At 45.5% G+C, this 20,457-nt stretch overlaps 1 protein-coding gene across 2 annotated transcripts in view; it reads left to right on the plus strand.

The window, feature by feature from the left end:
* Nucleotides 1-2,164: 2,164 nt before the first annotated feature.
* PLAAT3 (phospholipase A and acyltransferase 3) overlaps nt 2,165-20,457 on the plus strand; it is a 34,888-nt gene continuing 16,595 nt past the window's right edge. For both annotated transcript variants that reach the window (XM_068976036.1, XM_068976035.1), the window contains exons 1-2: nt 2,165-2,209; nt 2,681-2,758. In XM_068976036.1, coding sequence (XP_068832137.1) covers nt 2,744-2,758 — 15 coding nt within the window. In that variant the 5' untranslated portion in view covers nt 2,165-2,209; nt 2,681-2,743. The remainder of the gene's footprint in view (nt 2,210-2,680; nt 2,759-20,457) is intronic.

Consider the following 20,457-nt stretch of genomic DNA (forward strand, 5'->3'; position numbering starts at 1 on the left):
GGATTCTCCTGGAGGAGAACCCTCAGAAGACAGAGAATGGAGAGATGGCAAATAATGAAAAATTAATATTTCCCACCTGTCACGAGAAGAATGGGCCTCCATAGCTGTGGCTGCAGAAAAGACTGGAAGAGGCTTTGTAGGCAGGTAGCAGTTTAGTCCTGGCTGTTTTGAACTTGGCCGTCCACCCACATCATGGTGATGGGCTTGGAATGGGGCTTAAGAACAGACTGCTTTGCTGATGACGGTGGTGGCAACACATGGTAGCTTCTCTTGGGGCCTTTCCTACAGAGCTCCACTTTTGAGAGCTGTGTGAAAGGTGAAACCACACTTCCTGACATCCCTGCCCCTTAGTGGGGATATTGTTTTTCCTGGCACAGTCGGTGGGGGGGGTGGGGGGTGGGGGAGAGGAAAGAAAGTAAAAAAAGTGACATCTGGGCTGATTGAAAGCAAAGATTAAGGAGAGGCAGGAATAGGTGTGGTTTCCTCAAAACCAAAACTTTCCATTCTGAGTTTGGATGGCCTTTCAGATAATCTCTTGCTCAGTACACATAATATGATTTGTTAGGTGAGTAAGTATGCCCATAAAACTTTGGTGTTTCTTTCAGTGCTTCTGACCTCCCTGCTGGGAAGCCGGTTTGTGGATAAGCATGTACCTTTACTCCTGTTAACAACAGCCAACAGGTCCCCAGTGAGGACTTGCCCCAGGCCAGACATCAGGCTCCCACGTTATACACCTGGCTTCATCTGTTGCTTTCCCTTTGGGGAACATATTTTTATTGTTACATTGTGTACATAGTCCTGTCAGACTCTCTGCAACCCCACGGACTGTAGCCCCCCAGGCTCCTCTGTCCATGGAATTTTCCGGGTAAGAATGGGAGTGGGTAGCCATTCCCTACTCCAGGGCACCCAGGTATCAAACCCGTACCTCCTGCATCGGCAGGTGGATTCTTTACCACTTGAGCCACCTGAGAAGCCTGTCTGAGAGCAATGCTGTGTGTATTTTTATACATTATCTTACATATTGTACAATATCATCAGCACTCCAGTTTGGAGATGAACAAACAGGCTCAGAGAGGGAAGGGTGCTCTTGACCCTGTAGGTAGCCAGGTTAAGGATTTGGCCAACGGGTCCTGATTCCAAGCTCAGTGCCAGCAGCGAAGGGTCAGGAAGTAGTGATATACCAGAACTACTTTTACTCCTGCAGAGTCACAGCCCAGTGCACAGGAAGGGCCTGTGTTTGGTCATTCATTCCTTCATTCATGAAATGCCTACCATGTGCCAGGTTGGTGCCAGATTTGAGGGACATCTGATGGCTTGGGACCCAATAGTTTAAAATACTTTCTCTCTGCTAGGCCCTTGCCTTTAAATGGCCTTAAAATTTAATATACAGTGCCCCCTTATACTAAGAGGATGTGTTCCAAGATCCCCAGGGAATGCCCCAAACCGGAAGTCCGGAACCCTAAAATAATCTCAGCTTATCCATAGTTTTGTCTCTCCTTGTTTTTTTACCCAGCGGAGGGCAGATAGAGAACTCGTGGATAACGGAGGTCTGCGGTAGTTTTAAACTACAGGATAAGCCCACTTGAGGGGATGAGCAAACTGATTACTCTGCAGTGCGATATGTATAGATAGGTATGCTGCGGCTGCTGCTAAGTTGCTTCAGTCGTGTCTGACTCTGTGCGACCCCATAGACGGCAGCCCACGAGGCTCCCCCATCCCTGGGATTCTCCAGGCAAGAACACTGGAGTGGGTTGCCATTTCCTTTTCCAACGCGTGAAAGTGAAAAATGCAAGGGAAGTCGCTCAGTCGTGTCCGACTCTTCGCCACCCCATGGACTGCAGCCTACCAGGCTCCTCCGTCCATGGGATTCTCCAGGCAAGAGTACTGGAGTGGGGTGCCATCGCCTTCTCTATAGATAGGTATACGAGATCTTAAAATATTGCGCGGGGGTGGCCCCAACCTGGGTTCTCGGAGCTCCTCTTCTCAGGGTAGTGTGTGTGGAGAGGGTTCGCGGTGAGCGGAAAGCATCCTGGCCTGTCTGCCCCGGAGGCCGGAGCAGGCTGTCCCTGTCGCCCTGGGCGTGAGCTCTGCGAGGCTCTAATCAGCCACACGGGGAGGGGCCGAGTGACCTCATGCGGGCCTGAACTCTGCGGCCATTTAACTGGTTCCCTTCCTGGTGGAGGCCGCTACTGCCTTCTAAGTTCGCGAGGTGGGTGGAGCAGTAATCCCAGCTCGTAAGGAGGGTGAGACGCTTGGGGTGGCTCTCCCGGTGTCCCAGGCTGTGTGGGGGATGGAGGACTTGGGTGAGACCGGAGTAAACAAGTTAGCTCGGTTTAGCTGAGCGCAGCGGCCGGGGAGGAAGGGCCGCGCGGGCGCGGCGCCGCGGACTTTCTGGGGCGCGGCCGCCCGGGCAGGTGACACCGATCGCGCTCCCCGCCGCTGCACCGCCAGCCTCTCCGGTATCAGGTGAACCTTCCTGCCCGCCCTGCGAGGGTTCATGGCCAGGTGCAGGGGCTGGGAGGGGACCGGCAAGGAACTGGAATGGAGTGAGCCGGTCGTTGCAGGAGAATTTGGAGATCAACTGGGCACGGTCTCCTCCGCCAGAAGTCACTGGCCCCTGGGGTTTTGGGGACGCGGTTTCTTGTTACTGACGGTGACTCCCCGCTCCCTCCTGCCTCAGGCATTTACACAGCTGATAAAGTCAACTCCAGCCTGAAATCGAGGGCCGCCATCACCCAAGAAGATGCGTGCACCCTTTGTAAGTAATGCGGGTGTGCGTGGCCTGGGGGTGGGGGCCGTGTCTGGGTCGGTCTGAGTCATCAGAGAACGGGTCCTTGAGGATGTGCGGGCCACACCTCCATTGGCCGGTGGGGTGGGCATCAGGCGTGAGACGGTCAGTGGTTAGAATTGTCTTAGTGTGAGTACTTGTATGGACAGGTCCTGTTTGCCTGAAACAGGAGCCGGGGAAGGCAGGGCCAACCGGAGCTGGGAGGCAGCAAGGAGAGACTTGCTCCGCCAAGGTCCTGTCTGCCTTCCTGAGTCGGACCAGAGCACAGGGAGGGGCTCCTGGAGTAGGATGTCTGGGCTGCACCTGCTGCACCCCACCCCGCCCCCACCGCCTGGGTTTGACCACAGGGGCGTTTTTCTGGCCTCAGCTGAGACGCTTCATGGCGCCCTGCCAGCAGTTTCCCAACTTTCACTTTTCCTATCTCTCATCTGTGATGTGGTTCAGAAATCATAAAGGGGCTTAGTACATGCTTCCTTTCAACCGATCAGGACCCTCTGCGGAGAGGTTCTGAGCCCGGCTTTTGAGGAAGACACCCCTGGGATCATGTTCACCATCCTGTTCCCTAGCTGTGGCACGTTGATCACGTGTCCAGTCCCAGAGTGACGATTATGTGACTTAATACTTCTGAAGTGCTCAGAACGTGCTTTGCACACATATTAAGTGCTCACCTGTAATTCAGTGTTCTGATTATGATTATGGTTTAATCCGTGTAAAGAGCTTAAGGCATGCGTGGTATTAGGGTGTACCTGGCATATTTGATGCTGGGAGTGGTCATTTAAAAACATCCCTCTTCCTTATCTAACAACATTATTTTCAGTAATAATCATGAAATAAATATTTAGTAATGGCTGGAAAAGAAACACAGTAAAGTTGCTTCTGTTGAGCTTTGTATATGAAATCATGCCAGTGAAAAAATAAAAATTGAAAAGTAGGGTAGATGTTATAGAGAAAAATAGAAATAATGGGTTAATAGTTTTTAGTTGCATTAATGTAGTTTAGAAGAAAACTTGTTCTTATAGTTAGGTTGGTTATAGTCATGAATAATGACAACATTATAGTTTCTGTTTTGGAACTTCTTCTGAAAAGTTGTCCTTGACTTTGACAAAACTGATCTTCTTTGCATATGCAGCTCTCAGTAGAGGCAGACTTGTCAATCTGTCTTGGCTCACAGTTGATTGAAGAACACTTTTTATTAATTTCAAAAGCTTCTCTCATATGAAACAACAGATATACAAATAGGAAAAGCCTTAAACATTAGAATTGGTTTGTCAGAGATTAATAAAAATCCCATTTTGTAATAAATTCCAGAAACTGCAATGCTGCCTATGTCTTAAAAAATTAATTCTGGTGGCTTTTATTTTTAATTTATGTTTGTTGATCTCTAGGTTTTTGGTTTGTTTGTTTTGTTTTTTGTCTGTGCCGTTCAGCTTGTGGGATTCAGTTCCCTGACCAGGGGTAGAACTCAGGCTTTAGGCAGTGAGATCGGAGAGTCCTAAGCACTGGACTGCTAGAGAATTTCTGATTTTTTATTTTTATTTTTAAAATTGATTTTATTGGAGTATAGTTGATTTATAATGTGTTAATTTCTGTTGTACAACACAGTGATTCAGTTATATATATATACACACACATATATTCTTTTTAATGTTCTTTTCCATTATAACTTATCATAGGATATTAACTATAGTTCCCTGTGCTATACAGTAGGACTTTGTTGTTTATCCATTCTAGTGGCTTTTAAATATATCCACATTTAAAACATTTTGACTAAAACATCTTCACCAGAAAATCCATCATAAGTTTTTATTTGGTAAAATTCTCCCAAGTTTTTCTTCTTTGGCAAAAATCAGAGAAAATGGCTGAATGATGGCGAACTTTGACATTTATTTAATCCATTGCTTTAGAATGAGAGTTTAGTTCCCAGTGAAATTGATTCAGACTTTCAGACACTCCTCTTTTAGTCTCTTTTCTTCTGGTGCTGGGAGCGCAGACGCTTGTCTTCTGTTTAAACACAGGAAAATGTAGAGAGGGATTGGTAGCCCAAACTGTCCTGAAAGTGAACTTGAACCATTCTGAGCCATTCAGAACTTACTGTTGGAGCAGACACATGGAGCTGAGTCTGTGTGTGTTGGAGGTTCATTGTATAGCTAGGTGTTCTCTGATTAGACTTCCACATAGAAAACTAAGCTTTTCAAAGAATAGGAATGTGTGCTTACTTAAAGCTCGCATGCATGTTATTAAATCTTGGCAGGAACTGCATGAGTTAGAACTTAGACCATTATCACTGATACTGTTTAAAAGTGTCGGCATATGGTGATAATAAACAGCAGACTGACTCTTGGTAGGTCTTATTGCTTTAAAATTCTCTATGGACAACTCGTCTATTTGTCTGCACCCAAAGGATGGGTGTACTTTCCCACTCTATGTATGCCACTGCCTGGCTCTTGTGTGTGTGTGTGTGTATATGTGTGTGTGTGTGTGTGTGTGTGTTTGTGCTTTGTCGTGTCCTACTCTTTGCAACTCCATGGATTATAGACTGCCAGGCTCCTCTGTCCATGGGATTTCCCAGGCAAGAATACTGGAGTGGGTTGCCATTCTCTTCTCCAAGGGATCTTCCCAACCCAGGAATCAAACCTACATCTCCTGTATGGCAGGTGGATTCTTTGCCACTGAGCCACCTGGGAAGCCTGGCTTTTAGGACTTGACAATTGTTAGTTATTCTGTTAGAAGCTCCCTGGATCTCCCTGGGTTGGAGAGGCTGCATGTCGACCATATGGGCCCACGTTTTTCCAAGCCCTTCAGTCCAGTCCTGAGGCCTCCAGGTCAGTGCCACTGTGTTCTATTAATACATTTGCTTAGGAGGCGTGGTCCAAGAGCTTTGCCTTCTCTTCTCCATGCACCCTGTCCTTAAACCCGTGGCTTGTTGAGCAGCTGCTGCTGGGTAAGTGAAGATCCAAAGGGCTTCTGAGGCTCCAGATATGGAGAAATTACAAAAAAAATATTTCAAGCTGGAGGATAATTGCTTTACAGTGTTGTGTTGGTTTCTGCTGTACAACACGAATCAGCTATAAGTGTACACACATCCCCTCCCTCTGGAGCCTCTCTCCCACCCCCACTCCCATTCCACCTTCTAGGTCATCACAGAGCCCTGAGCTGAGTTCCATGCGCCACAAAACTGCTTCCCGCTAGCTTTCTATTTTACACATGGCAGTATACGTAAGCCGGTGGTACTCTCTCAATTCATCCCACCCTCCCTTCCCCTCCTGTGTCCACAAGTCTGTTCTCTACATCTGCATCTCTATTCCTGCCTGCAGATATGCAGAAATTGATGAGCCTGCTCTGGGCTCTGACTTGAGACTCTCTTATGGACCTCTTCACGACCCTCTAGGTTTGCCTGACATCCCGACAGATCTCTGTGGAGCTAGTTAAGGTGCAAAGGGGAGGAGGGAGAAGTGGATGCTTCAGGCAGGGCAAGGGTTCATCTGTACTGTGGAGGGGGCTTGAGCAGGAAGCAGAGCCCACAAACCTCTGCTGAGAACATTGTATGTGCCTGGCTGGCTGCCCAGTGCAGCTGGTGGGCTGGGCAGGGAAACTGATTGCTCCTTTCCCCGGGGCTCAGCCTGACAATTATAGTCATCATTATAGACAAAACGGGCTGTGGCTGATAAACCCTCTCTACAGGGAAGTCAGGGGAAGGCGCTGAGGAGGCGGGGACATGAGGGATGAGTGGGGATTTGCTAGCAAACAGTCGAGGGCCTTGTGAAGCAGTGGCAAAACCCGCCGTGGGGGTGGTGAGCAGATGTCAGAAGCTTCGCGTGAATTACTGGGTGCAGCGGGAAGAACTCGGCCTTCGGGTTCAGGAAGACCTGTAGTGTAATCCTGGCCTCACTTCTTTTTAAAAATAATTTAGTTAATGAATTTATTTTTGGCTGTGCTGGGTCTTCGTTGCCGCGGGGGCTTTTCTCTAGCTGTGGCGAGTGGGGCCTGGTGTCCAGTTGCAGTTTGCGGGCTCCTTGCTGCTGTGGCTTCTCTTGTCACAGAGCGCAGGCTCTAGGGCAGGCGGGCTTCAGTAGTTCAGCCTGGCAGGCTCCCGGGCTCTAGAGCACAGGCTCAGTAGCTGTGGGCACGGGCTTAGTTGCTCTATGGCATACAGGATCTTCCCGGATCAGGGATTGGACCCATGTCTCTTGCATTAGCAGGTGGATTCTTTACCACTGAGCCAGCAGGGAAGCCCCCTGGCACCACTTCTCAGGAGTTCTCTTGGGCAAGTTACTTTCCATCTCTGAGCTGTTTTCTGGTGGTTAAAATAGGGCTGCTGTAAGGATTCCAAGTAACTTGTGAAAACCCCGAGGGGTGCCTGGTGGCAGCGGTGGTGGTTCCCAGATGAGTTCAGGGGAAGTCCTGGTTCCCGTGGGCTGAGGTTCAACACGTGGAACAGGTCTGGAGCTTGTGGGGGTCAAGAGTCTGGGAAGGCAGATGAGCTTTGCCTCCTTTTTCAGGATACCCATGACCTTTGGGCTGCTGGGGCTGGACTGGTGCCTGATTGGAGCTGCTACTGTCCCTCTCCCAGAGGCTGGGAGGGAAGAGGTGATGAGTCAGCCCAGCCCCTCCTCTACCTTCTTGCTGGGCCTGAAGCTGGGGAGTCTGGCCTCCCCCTTCACCCAGTTCCCTGCACCCACCCAGCCTGGGGCATGAGTTTGGGACTCTCTAACAGGTGTTAAGTGGTTTTCAGAGTTCTCACCCCCATTATTCCATTATTCCTGACACAAACTCTGCTGGAGAAGCTCAGAGAGGTTAAGTGATTCCTGAAGGTCACACAGCAATGGAGCAAAGGGGCCTCAGTCTTAGGTGGACTGGGTTCTGCTTCTGAAAATGCAGTCTCAGACAGACAGTATGAGGGTGGGCTCCTCCGGGGTTTCTTTTCTTCCTAAAGTCTTTGCATTAAAACTCCCAACTCTCTGCTGGCAAAATCCGTTCTCAGCACCCTCCCCAGACTTCAGGGTTTTGCTTTTATTTTGAATTACGTGCCTCTCGAGGGTTTCCCCAGAGTATCAGAGATGGAGTGGATGAGATGAGGGATTTCCACACTCACCACAGCATGTGATTTGGGAACAAAGAGGGTTTCACAACCTCCAGAGTGTCTCCAGTTGGTCCTGGAGCTATCTGTGAACCTTCCAAATCAAGAATAATAAAAACATCCCCAAGAACAGTGGCAGCAAAAACTGACATTTACAGAATGCTACCTATTTGCCAGGGCTTCCCAGGTGGCGCTAGTGGGAAAGAACCCACCTGCCAATGCAGGAGACACAAGTTCTATCCCCGCGTCAGGAGATTCCCTGGAGGAGGGCATCGCAACCCGCTCCAGTATTCTTTTTTAAAAAATTAATTTATTTTAATTGGAGGCTAGTTCCTTTACAATATTGTGGTGTTTTTTGCCATACACTGACATGAATCAGTCATGGGTGTCCATCCGGAAACCCCCTCCCACCGCCCTCCCCATCCCATCCCTCAGGATTGTCCCAGTGGACTGGTTTTGAGTGCCCTGCTTCATGCATCAAACTTGGACTGGTCATCTGCTCCACATATGATAATATACATGTTTCAGTGCTAGTCTCTCAAATCATCCCACCCTCGCCTTCTCCCACAGAGTTGAAAAGTTTGTCCTTTACATCTGTGTCTCTTTTGCTGTTGTGCATATAGGGTCATCGTTACCATCTTTCTAAATTCCATATATATGCATTAATATACTGTATTGCTGTTTTTCTTTCTGACTTACTTCACTCTGTATAATAGGCTCCAGTTTCATCCACCTCATTAGAACGGACTCAAATGCATTCTTTTTATTAGCTGAGTAATATCCCATTGTGTACATGTACCACAACTTTCTTATCCATTCGTCTGCCGATGGACATCTAGGTTGCTTCCATGTCCTAGCTATTGTAAACAGTGCTGTGATGAACATTGGGGTACACGTGTCTCTTTCAATTCCCACTCCAGTAGTCTTGCCTGGAGAATCCCATGGACAGAGGAGGCTGGTGGGGTACAGTCCATGGGGTCGCAAAGAGTCAGACTCTACTGCAGTGACTGAGGACGCACCTGTGTACCAGGTAGTGTTTGCTTTACAGGTACTAACTCATGTCCTCAGGACAGTCTCCTGAATTGTGTGCTGTAATTACCCTTATCTTAGAGCTGAGGGAACTGAGGCTGGGAGTTAGGTAACGGTGACCAAGGCTACTCAGCTAATAAGTAGTACAGCTGGAATTTGAACCCTGACTGTATGGCTTCGGAGCCCCAAGGCTGTAATCAGTATGCAGTTTCTAAAAACCAAATGCATCCTGCTTTAAACACAGCAGTCATGCTCACTAGCCTACTTTCTGTGTTTTTTGTACTCCTGAAATATTTCATTTAAAAAAATCAACATTGACCGCCACTTCAATAAATGGTGCTGGGAAAACTGGACCGCTACATGTAAAAGAATGAAATTAGAACACTTCCTTACACCATACACAAAGATAAACTCAAAATGGATTAAAGACCTAAATGTAAGACCAGAAACTAGAAAACTCTTAGAGGAAAGCATAGGCAGAACACTCAATGACATAAATCAAAGCAAGATCCTCTATGACCCACCTCCTAGAGTAATGGAAATAAAAACAAAAGTAAATAGCTGGGACCTGATTAAACTTAAAAGCTTTTGCACAGCAAAGGAAACTATAAGCAAGGTGAAAATTCAACCCTCAAATGGGAGAAAATAACAGCAAATGAATCAACTGACAAAGGATTAACTTCCAAAATATACCAACAGCTCATACAACTCAATACCAGAAAAACAAACAACCCAATCACAAAGTGGGAAAAAGACTTAAACAGACGTTTCTAGATGGCTAACACATGAAAAATACATGAAAAATGCTCAACATCACTCATTATTAGAGAAATGCAAATCAAAACTACAATGAGATAATCACCTCACACTGGTCAGAATGGCCGTCATCAAAAAGTCTACAAACAACAAATGCTGGAGAGGGTGTGGAGAGAAGGGAATGCTCATGCACTGTTGGTGGGAATGTAAATTGATACAGCCACTATGGAAGACGGTATGGAGATTCCTTAAAAAACTAGGAATAAAACCACCGTATGACCCAGCAATCCCACTCCTAGGCATATTCCCTGAAGAAACCAAAATTGAAAGAGACACATGTATCCCATTGTTCATTGCAGCACTATTTACAACAGCTAGAACAGGGAAGCAACCTAGATGTCCATCAACAGATGAATGGATAAAGAAGTTGTGGTACATATACACAATGGAATATTGCTCAGCCATAAAAAGGAATGCATTTGAGTCAGTTCTGGTGAGGTGGATGAACTTAGAACCTATTATACAGAGTGAAGTGAGTCAGAAAGAGAAAGATAAATACTGTATTCTAACACATATATTGGAATCTAGAAAAATGGTACTGAAGAATTTATTTACAGGGCAGCAATGAAGAAACAGACATAGAGAATAGACTTATGGACATGGGGAGAGGGGAGGAGAAGGTGAGATGTATGGAAAGAGTAACATGGAAACTTACACTACCATATGTAAAATAGATAGCCAACAGGAATTTGCTGTGTGGCTCAGGAGACTCAAACAGGGGCTCTGTGTCAACCTGGAGGGGTGGGATGGGGAGGGAGATGGAGGGAGGTTCAAAAAGGAGGGGATATATGTATATCTATGGCTGATTCATGTTGAGGTTTGACAGAAAAGAGCAAAATTCTGTAAAGCAATTATCCTTCAATAAAAAATAAATTAATTAAAAAAAACAGATTGCAAACTTCTGACAAGGGGGCTAAATGGGGCTGAGCGTGGGTGGACTGGAATGCTTCCTAGTGGTCTTGAATGAAAGAAAAACATTCCTTTTGCTTTGTTTCAATGCTTGGGTTAAAAATTCTTCTGGAAGTGCCTTTCCTTTCCCCTCTGGTCCTGTGCAGTGCCCACACCTGAGGGTCTCACACTGGCTCTGAGTTGCAGGAGTGAATGTTGGTTATCATTCAGGGGCAGATGGCGAAATCTGCTAGAGGGCTGGGTGGTGTCCCTCCTCCTTGTGGTGGGGACGAGGTGGGATTCAGGTTCCTGACTGGCTACTTGCGGGCTGACCCTGGGTAAGTGACCTTATCTTAGTCTCAGTTTCCCCAACTGCAAAATGAGGTACGACTGCCCCTCTCTGTCTAGCCTTCTCTGCCCTACGGACACCCTCTCCTGTGGTTCTCCCTCTGGGCTGCACAGTAGAATCACCTGGAGGCTTAAAAAAAACCCCAAAACACCAGGCCTGGGTCCACCCCAGGGATCCTGCTTCTGACCCAACCCTAAGATCGCCCTGAGATGCCCGCACCGCTGTGCTTTGGCTCCTGTCTGGCCCCACCCCTGTTCACCTGTCTCCATCTGTCTGCTCTCCATCTGCTTTTCTGCCTCCTCTGATTGCAGCGGAGTGTGAGAGTTAAGAGTGAAGGATTTGGGGGACTTCTCTGGCAGTCCTGAGGTTAAGACTCAGCGCTTCCACTGCAGAGGACACAGGTTTGATCCCTGGTCAGGAAATCCCACCTGCCACATGGTGTGGCCAAAAAAAAAAAAGGGCAGGATTTGGGTTTGAATACATGCTCCGCCTCATTTTTCAAGACTTCAACAAAAATCTCTGATGCTGCCTTTCCCAGGAGGAGGTCCTCTCCTCCTAGTCTCTCTTATACCCATTTCAGCCAGGTTTTTGCCTCCAACTCCCAGTAGGAGCTGTTCTGAAGATCAGCAGCGACCTTCACCCCAGACCGCTCCTCTGACCTCCAGACTCACACATGCAGCTGCCCCATTCCAGGTGGACATTTCACCCCAGTGTACCCTCCCCACCAGCAGCCTGCCCATTCGGCCTCCTGGAAACCTTGAAGTCACATTTCACTCCTCTCTCCTTCAAATCTTCCCTCATTGCAAATCTTGTTGAGTCTACCTTCAAAGACGTCCAGAATCCATTTTTTCTCATGCGCTGCTGTCCCCATCTTGTCTGAGCCATCAGCTTCTCTCTCCATCTTCCATCCTACCCTCTCCTCCTCCCCCCGCACTCCAGCCACGCTGGCCTCCAGGATGTTCCTCAAACACATGCCTACCTGGGGCCTTTGCTCAGGTTGTCCCCTTGGCCTGAATGTTCCCGGTATCTGCGGGGCCCACTCTCTGCCTTCCCTGACACCCTTAGACTGTTGCAGCCTGCGTTCCACAACCCCCTCCCCGCCAACCACATTGTGCTCCAGACCACTTAATCCTGTTTTACCTTTTCTTTCTTTTTGGTCTTATTTGATATCTCTTCTATTTGATATCATCATTTACTGGGGCTTCCCTGGTGGCTCAAACGATAAAGAATCCTCCTGCAATGCAGGAGATCCGAGTTCGATCCCTGGATCAGGAAGATTCCTTGGAGAAGGGAATGGCCACCCACTCCAGTATTCTTGCCTGGAGAATCCCACGGACAGAGGAGGCTGGTGGGCTACAGCCCATGGGGTCACAAAGAGACGCACACGACCGAGAAACTAAGCACACCGACACTGAGGCTTTAAATGCATTTGAAGAATTTCTTTCTCTCTCTCTGATACTGAACAAGAGCTCTATGAAGACGGGTATCTTGGCTTTGTTCATGGGCGTAGCCCAGGTACCTGACTCTGTGAGCCTCTGTTGAGGGAATGAGCAAATGAATGAGTCCTTTGACCCTCCCAGGCAGAGGTGAGCATCCCCAAGGGGAAAGAATTCTCAAGGGGTATTGTTGACCAGTTACACCGCTTCCCTCAGGTAGGAGAGAGCGTTTGTTAAGGGCAGGGTGATTCTGCATGCATGCTGGCAGCCTCCTCCCCTGTAATTTGGGCAAGGCTCGGGTCTGAGACCACAGCCGGGGTAAAGGCTGGAGGCTTGGGGTCAGGAACCCAGTGAGTTCTGGAGCCCGTCAGCGGGAGAGCACGTCACATGCTTGTTTCGCTGCTGTTGTCACTGTTGCCATTGTCCTGGGCGCCCCAGTGCTTTATGTCTGCCTTTCACAGACGTAAGAGGAGTTTAAAGATACATGCAGTTGGAATGAATAGGTGGACATATTTGTGATAAAGTACATACAGTAACACAATGGTAGAATCTAGGTGGTGGGTATGTTCATGAAAAAAAGCTTTCAATTTTGAGCATTTGAAAAATTTTCATAATAAAGTGGAGAAATAATAAAGTTGGAAAGTATGCTGTAAACTTACAAATGCTCATTGCAGAAAAGCTGGAAAATGCAGAAAAATAGAAGGAAACAAAATAATCACAACAACCACCCTTAGCCTGAGCACCTGGAGGGAACCTGTTAGGATGTTGGTATATATCTTTCTAGTCTTTTGTGTATTTATTTTGTTACATAATAGTAATTGTAGGGATTACCCCAGATTGAGCACACTATGTTTATCAAACCTTACATTGTTTTCTGATTCTAAAGCAAATGTATATGTATTTACACTTTTGGAAAACTAGAAAATAATTAAAAAGAAAATTAATATCCCAAATTCCACCACCTAGTAATGAACACTGTTTACATTTTGGTGTACTTCCACAATTTTTTTTAATGTGTTGGTTTTCCTTTTGAAACAAAGTTTAAAAAAAATACCATTTTGTGTAAAGATTTTTTTTTAAACTTAAAATACTGAGTTATCCTTGATTGTAAAGCTTTTTTATTAACCATTATGTTATGGTTATTTCTTGTCCTTAAGTATTCTTTTAAAATATAACTGTACAGTATACTATATAAATATGGCAGAATTTAACTAATATCTTTATGTAGAATATTTAGGTATCTAATGTTTTGTCATTAGATATGAGTTTGTGACATCTTTTATACGTGTTTCAGGTTATTATTAAGAGCTGGTCTATAAAGATGTGAGTCAGAGAATATGAATATATTTAAGATTGTGTGCAGGCATGCATACTAAGTTGCTTCAGTTGTGTCCGACTCTTTGCGACCCTGTGAATCATAGCCTGCCAGACTCCTCTGTCCAAAGGATTCTCTAGGTTGCCGTGCCCTCCTCCAGGGGATCTTCCTGACCTAGGGATCCAACCCACCTCTCTTATGTCTCCAGCATTGGCAGGCAGGTTCTTTACCACTAGTGCCGCCTGGAAGCCCATTTTTAAGGTTAGTGATACAAATTGCCAAATTGACCTTCAGAAAAGAGTTGTATTGATTTATACGCCTATCAACAGTGACTGAAGGTATCTGTTTACCTGCATCTTTTCTTATATTTAGTATTAGTATTTCCCCTGAACCATTTTTTAATTTACTTTAATTTGATTACTATTGAGATAGAATAAGTTTTCTTGTGTTAGTGGTAATATATATTTCTCTTTTAAAAATTAGTTATTATACTCTGTCTCCATTTTTTCTGTTTCAGTGTTTAAATTTTTTCTTGATTCATGAAAATTCTTTATATATTAAGGCTATCATTTTCTTCCAGTTAGTCATGGTAGTTTGTCTGTGGTGTTTTTTCAGTGCACAGAATTTTCTGGCCTGGCTCTTTTGATTACAAGCAGCCCACTTAAGCTAGCTCAAGCAAAGAAGGTTTATTCTAAGGACACATGTAGAGGGGTAAGGGGAAAACTTAAGTACAGGAGCTCTAATAAAGCTGGGCCTCCCAGGGGCTGGGAGGCAGTTAAGGATCATGGTGATTCCAGGTACTCCGAAGCTGAAATTTGTGCATCTCTAATGGCACCCCACTCCAGTACTCTTGTCTGGAAAATCCCATGGATGGAGGAGCCTGGTAGACTGCAGTTCATAGGGTTGCTAAGAGTCGGACACGACTGAGCGACTTCACTTTCACTTTTCACTTTCATGCATTGGAGAAGGGAATGGCAACCCACTCCAGCAGTCTTGCCCTGAAAGTCCCATGGACAGAGGAGCTTGGTGCAGGCTACTCCCATGGGGTCACAAAGAGTCGGGCACGACTGAGCGACTTCACTTTCACTTTCAGTGCTCCACCCGTGGCGTGACTGAGCTAGCTGTTCTTGATGAGCCTGCTTCCTTCTCTCCCACTGTCCACGGGGGTCTTCTGCTTGGTCAGAGTGGGTGTGAGAACTCCACCCCTTGGTTTGGCCTGTGCTTCACTGGGGTCTCTCTTGTCTCCTCCATGTCATGATTTTTCAATTTAGGCTCTTGTGTCAAAAGCTAGTTTTAAAAATTACTTGATTCAAATTTTTGAGAGTGAGAGAGAGGACCATGGAGGATCACAGGACACTGACCTGCTTGGGGTCCATGCCTTTTTCTAGTCCAGCTGGTGGAGGCTGAGATGCCGTGGTCACGTGGTATAAAGTGTGGCTGCCGGGGCAGTCGGGATTGTGGGTGGTCATTTTCTCTTAAGAGGGAGTGTGAACATAATAGGCAATGATAGAAAGTTGAAATAAGAAGAACTTTAACATTTTTTTTCAATCATAAAAACTTTTCCCCCCAAATGTTTATTATTTATTTATTTATTTTTGACTGCTGGGTTTTCATTGTTGCGAGGGTTTTCCTCTAGTTGCGATAAGCCAGGTCTACTCTGTAGTTGCAGAGGCTTCTGTTGTTGCTGAGCCCGGCCTCTAGGGTGCGTGGGCTTCAGTAGTTGCGGTGCCTGGGCTGTAGAGTTCAGGCTCAATAGTTGTGGCACACAGGTTTAATTGTTCCAAGGCATGTGGGATCTTCCTGGATCAGGGATCAAACGTGTCTTCTGCATTGGTAGCTGGATTCTTCACCACTGAGCCACCACGGAAACCTATAAAAACTTTCAATCTTTTACTTTATGCCTTTTTCTTTGGACTTTATCTTTAGAATGTCCATCTCTATTCTAAGATCTGACATGTATCCACCTATATTATTTTAGGTTTTATTTTGTGGTTTTATGTGTTATTGACACATTTAAATGTTAATGATTTTTAAGCATTATTAACATGGTAATATTTACAGGCTTCAAATGAAAGATGGTTTTAAGAGGTTTTGGTGACAGAGAAGATTCACCTTTTCCAATTAAAAAACTGCAAGGTCATCAGTATGAAGGATTTTTTCCCATCTAAAATTATTAAAAAAATTTTTTTATCATGAAAGTAATTCACATTGATTAAAAACAATAGAATAATATAACATAAAATGTAAGTCTCTGAATCCCAATCCCGCACTGTATATAGTATATAACAATTTGATGTATTTTCTGTAGCTCGTATATAGTGTATAATGTTTTGCTTATATGTGTACAATGTTTTTTAAAAATAATTTTTATAGAGGTATAGTTGATTTACAATGTTGTGTTAGCTTCAGCTATACAGCAAAGTGAGTGTGTTATACGTATACATACACCCACTCTTTTAGATTCTTTTCCCATATAAGCCATTACGGAGTATTGAGTAGAATTCCCTGAGCTATACAGTAGATTCTTATTAGTTATTTATTTTATATATAGTGGTGTGTATGTGTCAATAAATTCTTCCAATTTATCTTTCCCTACTCCCCTCCCCCCAGAGCCATAAGTTTCTTTTCTACATCTGTAACTCTATTTCTGTTTTGCAGATAAGTTTATTTGTAGCCTAGTTTTAGATTTCACATAAAAGCAATATCATATATTTGTCACAATGATCTTTTTTAAACAAAAGTGGGGTAATGTTTTCCAACTTATCTTTTCGATTGCTTCTGTGTCTGCTCATGTAAAACCAACCTGTTCTCTCTATTGGCTGTATATACATACACATATAAGATAATTTATTTCACTGGTCCTTATTAATGGTCGTCTAGGTTGTTTTTCCAATACGAATTGTGGAGGCCAGACACTGTTCCCCATTTGCTTGCTAAGGAAAATAGCTGTTACACAGCTCATTATAAGCTGTGCTTTTGTGCAGAGGATAAAGACCTTTTGTTCTGAAATCCTGTGGGCGCAGAGTCTCAGCTTTGCCATTGTCATTGCCTGCGTTGTGTGGGAGAGCCCTGGTTACTGCGCTCAGGAGAATTGCTGGCTTCCTGCTGGCTCCCCTGTTCCTGCGGGAAGATCACCTGGCATAGCATACCACTAGATTTTGGAGCTGGGGATCAAGCTGAGTGAGGGATGGATCACTTTCAATCCAAACTTAAGGGCCAGAGAGGGAACATTTTACTATGTCTGGTCTCTGTTGCCATAGAGAGAAAACAGCATTGGCCACAACGTAAATGATGGGGATGCCAATAAAACTTTATAGATGCTGGAGTTTGAATTTCATATAATTTCTTGTGTCACAATATATTCTTCTTTTGACTTTCCCCCCAACCATTAAAAAATGTAAACATTACTCTTTGCCAGCAGACAAAAATAAGCAGAGGCACACAACGGGCCCAAGGACTGTAGTTCCCGTATTTCTAAATTTATAACACGATTTCTTGAGTTTTTAATTTTGATTGAGCACAGTTGGCTGTGTGTCATTGAGCAGTTGTTTCTCCAGTTAGAGTTTAGTGAAAGAGTGTGAATTATTCATGTGTGTGTTCATGGCAACCTGTCCTCACTGGTCCTTGCAAGACCCCTTGTCTTCTGTTTACTTTTAAGTTTCATTATATCATCATTTTTCTCTCCATCTTCCCAATGGTTAGCTAGCATCCTAATATGTTTAATATTGTGTTCTTTAATTTCTAAAATGATGTGTGTGTTTTTGAGATGCTTTTGTTGTTGCTTTTTAAAAATAACTTTTTTGGGTATGGTTCTGATAAGACGTGTATTATTGGTTTGTGTGTGGGCGTCTTTAATTTATATAAGTGGTATTTTGCAGAGCTCAGTCTTCATTTTTCCACTCAGCACTGTAGCTAAGATAGCCTGTGTTGTCACGTGAACATCGAGTCCTTGCTTCTAGCTAGTGCACACGGCCCCATGGCTGAATCCATCACCTTCAGATCATTTTTAAAAAGAAATTTCCTTGAGTGGTGACATGTTTTAAGCTAGTTCATATTTGGAAATATGTACCTTTTGCCTTTTATAAGAGAGGCAATATGATTGAATATTAAAAAAATCACAGCTTTTTTGCTTTCAAACTGTAGAAATCCATTTTTCAAAGTTAAAAAATTGTATTAATTAAAAAATTAAGGTTGAATTTACTCCATTTGGTGTTCAGTTCAGTGGGTTTTGATAAACACATACAATTGAGTAACCATTCACCATGATCAAATACAGAATAGTACAGAAACTTTCATTGCTCCAAAATTCCCTCATACCCCTTTCTTGTCCACCCCTTGTAGCCCCTGGCAATCATGGATTACTTTTCTGTCCTATAGGGATGGCTGTTCTGGAATGACAAATAAATGGAATCACACAGTATGTAGATTTTTACTGTAGGTAGGTTTTTGGTATGGCTTTTTTCACTTAGCATCAGTATTCAGTGTTACAGAGCCCGAGTTTCTTCGTACATATTTTTGTTGCTGTGTGTGTGTGTGTGTGTGTATATCTATAGTAAACATGTTTCTCTGCATTGGTCTTCTTTCATTGTGATTTGCTTGGGACACAGTGAGCTCCTTGGGTCTGCGTACCTACTGGCTGCTTATTACTTGACAGCATATTAAGTGAAAATGTTAGTTGCTCAGTTGTGTCTGACTTTTTGCGACACCATGGACTGTAGCCCACTAGGCTCCTCTGTCCATGGAAATCTCAGGCAAGAATACTTGAGTGAGCTGCCATTCCCTTCTCCAGGGGATCTTCCTGACCGAGGGATCGAACCTGTGTCTCCTTCATTGCAGGCAGACTCTAACGTATGAGCCACCAGGGAGGCCCTCATATTACTCAAGTCCAAAATGTCTCCTTTTCTCATCTTTAGGCTCCCTGAGGGCTGGGCCTCTGTCTTGCCTTTATGTCCTGGCTTATTCATGGAAATGCCCACTTAATTTCCCTTCTGGGGATCCTTGAAGACCTCCTAACTCTTACCCAACAATTAATATACATTTTTTCCCTTTGTTTTGGAAAACAAATGGGATTTGTAAGTTGTAACCATTGTCCAATGTTCTGAAATAGATTCTCAGTAAGGTCTGAGGGCCTTTTTCTGGGAAGATAAATTATAATTGCTACAATAAGACAACATGATTTGTCTGTATCCTTCCTGCCACATGGGATGCTTCTTGGCAGTTTTAGTGCTTCTATAAATAGAAATGAACTGCCCTTTATCCTGCTTCACAGCCACTGTAGAGTGGTGATGGGCTATTCCCACTGCCCATCATTGCTACCCCAGGGGAGTCCGTACTCCCTACTCATCTTTGATGGAATCTCTCAGTCAGGCCAGAGTTTGGAGGTGGGATGTGGACAGACCCCTATGGGTCTGTCCCTGAAGAGCAAGGGGTGAGCAGGAAAGGACAGAGGGCTGGAACAGCCTCTGAGGAGCTCTGTCTCCAGGTGTCCCAAAGAGATTTACGGTTGGTTTGGGTGAGAGAGGCTCATTACCCCAATTCTGGCCCAGAGCGGAGTGTCCCCACCTGCAGCTCTTAGCACAGTGTCTGGTACTGGGACCTCAGTACATTGAAGACAGTGATCCTGACTGTTCTCAGGCTCTGGGCCACTGCTCTCATCACAGGGCGGGGCTCTGAGGAGCGTTTCAGATCCTTCCCACCTTCCCCTGCAGACGCACGCACACTCTCACTCCCACACACGCTCACTGTGATGTAATGAGAAATGTATATTTAGTCTTGGTCCCAGGTTCCTGCCACAGAGCTTCTAAAACCCGAGTAACTTCCTGAGCGGTGGGGGTGAGAGGAATGCATTTCATCATTCAGAAGCCTCTTTCAACTGACCAGGTGATCAAAGAGCTGGAGGTAGCGTTAATCACCAGTGGGCAAAGTTCTCATCAACAGAGCCCACATAATGAAGCCTCCATAAAGCCCCTAACATGGGGTGTTGGTGAGAGCATGGAGGTGCTGGAGAGCAGTGGTCCCCAGAGGGAGCAAGGAAGCTCCGAATCCCTCCCCCTACAGCTTGTCTTCGGCATTCCTGGCCATTCCTGAGTTGCATATTTTCTAGTAAACGGGTCCTCTAGCAAGTAAACTGTTTTCCTGAGTTCTATGAGCTGTTCCGGCAATCCATTGAACCCAAGGAAGGGGGCTGTGGGAACCATCAATTTACAGCCAGTTGTTTAGAGCGCAGGTATCAACTTCAACCTGCACCTGGCATCTGAAGCTCAGTCTCCTGGGACTAAGCCTGTGGGGTCTGCACTGACTCTGGGCTGTGAGTGTCAGAACTGAGTTAAACTGTGGGACACCCAGTCAGTGTGCACCGAGGACTGAACTGCTTGGTGTGGGAAACCCACACATCCAGTGTCAGAAGTAGAGGAGTGAGCACAGTGCAGAGAGAGTTTTCTTTGCTTGTCACACACGTGCACGCACACTCACCCTCAGGAGGAGCAGCCAGGGGCACATTACTGCCAGTAGCTGACTCCACCTGTCTGCCAGGCTCTGGGTCAGGGAGGGGCGTGTCTGTGGAATACCGCCCCCCCCAGATTTGGCAGCCTCTGCAGGGCCCCCAGGTGGGCAGCTCTAGTCAGATAACCCGTGTGCTTGCCTGACGGTCACTATGGTGGTCAAGATGATGGCCTGGGAATCAGGAGGCCTAGCGCTGAGCCCTGGTCACATCACTCAGGGGATGCGAAGTTTTGCAAAAATTTCTTTCCATCTCTGAGC

This window comes from Capricornis sumatraensis, chromosome 8 (genome assembly GCF_032405125.1).
Source record: "Capricornis sumatraensis isolate serow.1 chromosome 8, serow.2, whole genome shotgun sequence".
In the NCBI taxonomy this organism is placed as follows: domain Eukaryota; kingdom Metazoa; phylum Chordata; class Mammalia; order Artiodactyla; family Bovidae; genus Capricornis; species Capricornis sumatraensis.